Source organism: Astatotilapia calliptera, chromosome 1, assembly GCF_900246225.1.
Source record: "Astatotilapia calliptera chromosome 1, fAstCal1.2, whole genome shotgun sequence".
In the NCBI taxonomy this organism is placed as follows: Eukaryota; Metazoa; Chordata; class Actinopteri; order Cichliformes; family Cichlidae; genus Astatotilapia; species Astatotilapia calliptera.
Window position 1 is genome coordinate 25,624,318 of NC_039302.1, and position 3,195 is coordinate 25,627,512.

General features: G+C 44.2%; 1 protein-coding gene across 1 annotated transcript; it reads left to right on the forward strand.

Annotated features, from left to right (window-relative positions):
* The first annotated feature begins 285 nt into the window (after positions 1–285).
* Positions 286–2,579, forward strand: LOC113023240 (regulator of G-protein signaling 9-binding protein). The gene has a single exon (XM_026169300.1). The coding sequence runs from the start codon at positions 927–929 to the stop codon at positions 1,665–1,667; it is 741 nt and encodes a 246-aa protein (XP_026025085.1). The 5' UTR covers positions 286–926; the 3' UTR covers positions 1,668–2,579.
* Positions 2,580–3,195: the final 616 nt, after the last annotated feature.

The following is a 3,195-nucleotide window of genomic DNA, read 5'->3' on the forward strand; positions in this document are numbered from 1 at the left end:
ATAACAATCTAATTTTTTTATTTATTTACTTTACATTCCTCTCTGGGTTCACCGGTCTTTATTTTTCCTCGTGCAGCCGACTGTAAGCAGGAACCCTGATGACCATGGTATTGTCAGAGAGTTAGGGTGTTTGTGATTTGACTTCCCTGCTGATAGACATCGCAGTTCTGCCCACATCATGGACAGAGCAGCCAATAGCATGAAGAATGTAAACCAAACGCCTGTGTGGAAAAAAAACCAATGGGAGTGAAGCTGTTTTGCTGCCCTGCCTCTGCCTGTCGCTGAATAGCACTGTTGTGCGTGCACATGTGACTACAGAAGGCGCTTACTGGTATTTAAAAATCATCGATCGGGTGCTGAAGTGGACAGCTCCTCATGCAGATAAAACAAACCAAAACAACAATGGCTCGCGTTGCTCCTCGCGGACGCTGAATGGCGAACCTAACTTGTCTGGCAGCGCATTTTCTTTGAACATTTATTTTAAGCTGCTGAAGAGAAAAGGCGCCGAGCTCTCTACGCAAACGGTTAGGCGGATGTTGTGACACCTGTGGCTGAATCGGGATCGCAATTTCATAAAAGGGTGGTTGGATTGTTTCACGTTCGCATCCGTCCTGCAGGAGACGGGCTGCGGAGCCGTATGATCTCGTGTTGGAAAACACAAAGGTAATCTAAAGCCTTTTAGGCTACGGGGCATTACTTTCTAAGCCACTCTCTATATCTGCTTGCACAGGAAGGAGCATGGATAGAGAGGAATTTTCTCTCACCAGCGCGTTGAGTGGATTTAGAGAGCGGCTGGTGAGCTCCCGTGGAAACTAAACCGAGGTCAGTGGCTAAAGCATTGTTCGAATAAGCGCGCTGTTTAGAGCTCCCCCTTTTTAATCATTTCATATTTTCTAAGAAGGATATAGATTTTTTTTTTATCAGTCATGGGGAAAGAGGAATGCAAAACAATGCTGGACGCTTTGAACAAAGTGACCGCCTGCTACAGGCATTTGGTCATCGCTCTTGGGAGCACTTCGGACTCGCAAAACCTGCGAGAGGAGCTGAAGAAGACCCGCAAAAAGGCCCAGGAGCTGGCGGTGGCCAACAGGACTAAACTGACTTCTTTGCTCAAAGATAAGACCATCAGCAAAGAGGATCGGGCCGAGTACGAGCGCCTGTGGGTGCTGTTCTCTAGTTGCATGGAGCTTCTTGAGGTGGACATGAAAAGGTCCTTAGAGATAGCACAGGATTTCCCCCTCAAGGTGCCCACAAGACACCTCATCCAGACAGGGATGACCGGCAGCACCACCACGGTGGCGGCCCGGGCCATGAGCGTGCAGAATATGAAGTACGAGGCGGACAGCAATATCGACACGGCAGACCTCAGAGACCTACAGGCCGAGATCACCCAGGTGAGCCAGATGATGGAAGAAATGGAGATGAAGGTGCAGGTGGCGCCGTGGGCCGTGGAGGCGAAGCAGGAGGCAGGCGCTGAGCTCAAGTCCAACATGAGTGTAGGGAATTCCTCAGTGGGTGTCATCTCGATCTGCGAAGAAGAGCCCAAAGAAGAAGAAGGTGGCGGAGGGAGCAGGGAGACTGGTTTTGCGTCAATCTGCGCGGTGATTGGATTCTTTGTCATCGTTATAGTCGCCTTGGTTCTAGGCTATTTGGTCGTCAATATGTGAACTGTCTAACCAAAAGCCCACCCTGATGGACATCCTGTGAAGCTGCCCAGGGAGCGGTAAGACTCTGCAGGCCCATAAGAAAGAGAAAGAGCGTCTTTTTGGGCTTGAAAAATAATGTGGACACAGAAAAGTTATTAAGCTTTCCTTGATTTGTGAATGTATTTGGCAGAGACGAGAAATTGCACTAGATAAGCTAAAATGTACTAGAACAATATAGCCAAAGTGTGAAAATAATGGGAGTGAGGTAGAAAAAGTATGTTTGGGGGGGAGGGCCAGTGGACCATTTATTTTTGGAAGAGGGTGGGAAAAAAGGTCATAAAATTACGTGACAGAGTCTAGCCATCAGGATGATATAAACAACACGTAATCCAAGTGGATTAGTGGAAAAGCTCAAGCAGAAATGTAGCCTACGGTTAACTATTCTCATGATGTTCTGTGGATTGATGCTTTGCATCCAGAAAAGTTAAATCTGCTCAAACAAACAGGGGGGCATCTAAAAAACGGTTGTCTTATTGAAACTATAGTGGAAGCCAGCACAGTTAATCTCTGCTCGTCAAACCACACTGGTCGGATGTTATCAAATCTGCACTCTTCTACACTCCTTTCAGCACCGTTTTAATGCGTCATAATAATCTGTATAGCCAGATTGCAATAGGCCTGCATCTTACTTTACCGCATCAAATCACAATGTGCTTGATGAGAGCCTTGGGACCGAAGAGATGTTCACAGTCTTTTAATAACGCACCCATTCACTGTAAGCCTGCTCATGTTCCTTTTCAGGGTTTTCTTGCACAGTGTTGAATGTACATTGCAACATGAATAGAAGGTTTGTATATACTGCTGTTTCAGAAAATGTACATACGATCAAGTATATTTATTATAATAAAACTTCGAAACACACTTGAAAATGTGCTTGCAGTTTGATAGGTGCTTTACAAACATGACCAGGCATGCTTGTAAGGTCACTTTGTCTGAAGGTGTGGTAAGTTGTGTACCAGTCCGGGCCTAGTTTGTAATCACTGCAAACCTAAGCTAGAGATCTATACATCTAACACACATAGAGATGTTTTAAGAAGGGAATTAACCACTTAACCACCTTAGGTTTAAAATAGTACTTAATTTAAATGGAAAGTAGACTATGCTTAAATCCCTAATAGTTTTACATCTAAGAGCCTTTAAGGGTATTCCTGGACTGGCATCCAGTTGAACTGGAAGCAGTCAGAGTCAAAGTTTCCACCCATGTGGTTGTTAGTTAAGGGTAGATGCACACTAAGACAGTTTTCTTTAGCCCAACATGAATATAAATGCAAGTTAGTTATTAATTTGCAGAACAGAAATGAGTGCTGCTCCAGAAATATTTTCAAGTCACATGCTTTAGTACATTGGGCTAAAAACAAAAACCTTAACATATAGAGAGATAATGCATCTAATGCTTGTCAAACCACCCTAAAATTCATTAAATAGAATTATGCAAAGGATTGAAAACATCTTCCACTTTTTTTAACTCCACAAAAGTTTGACAAAAAAT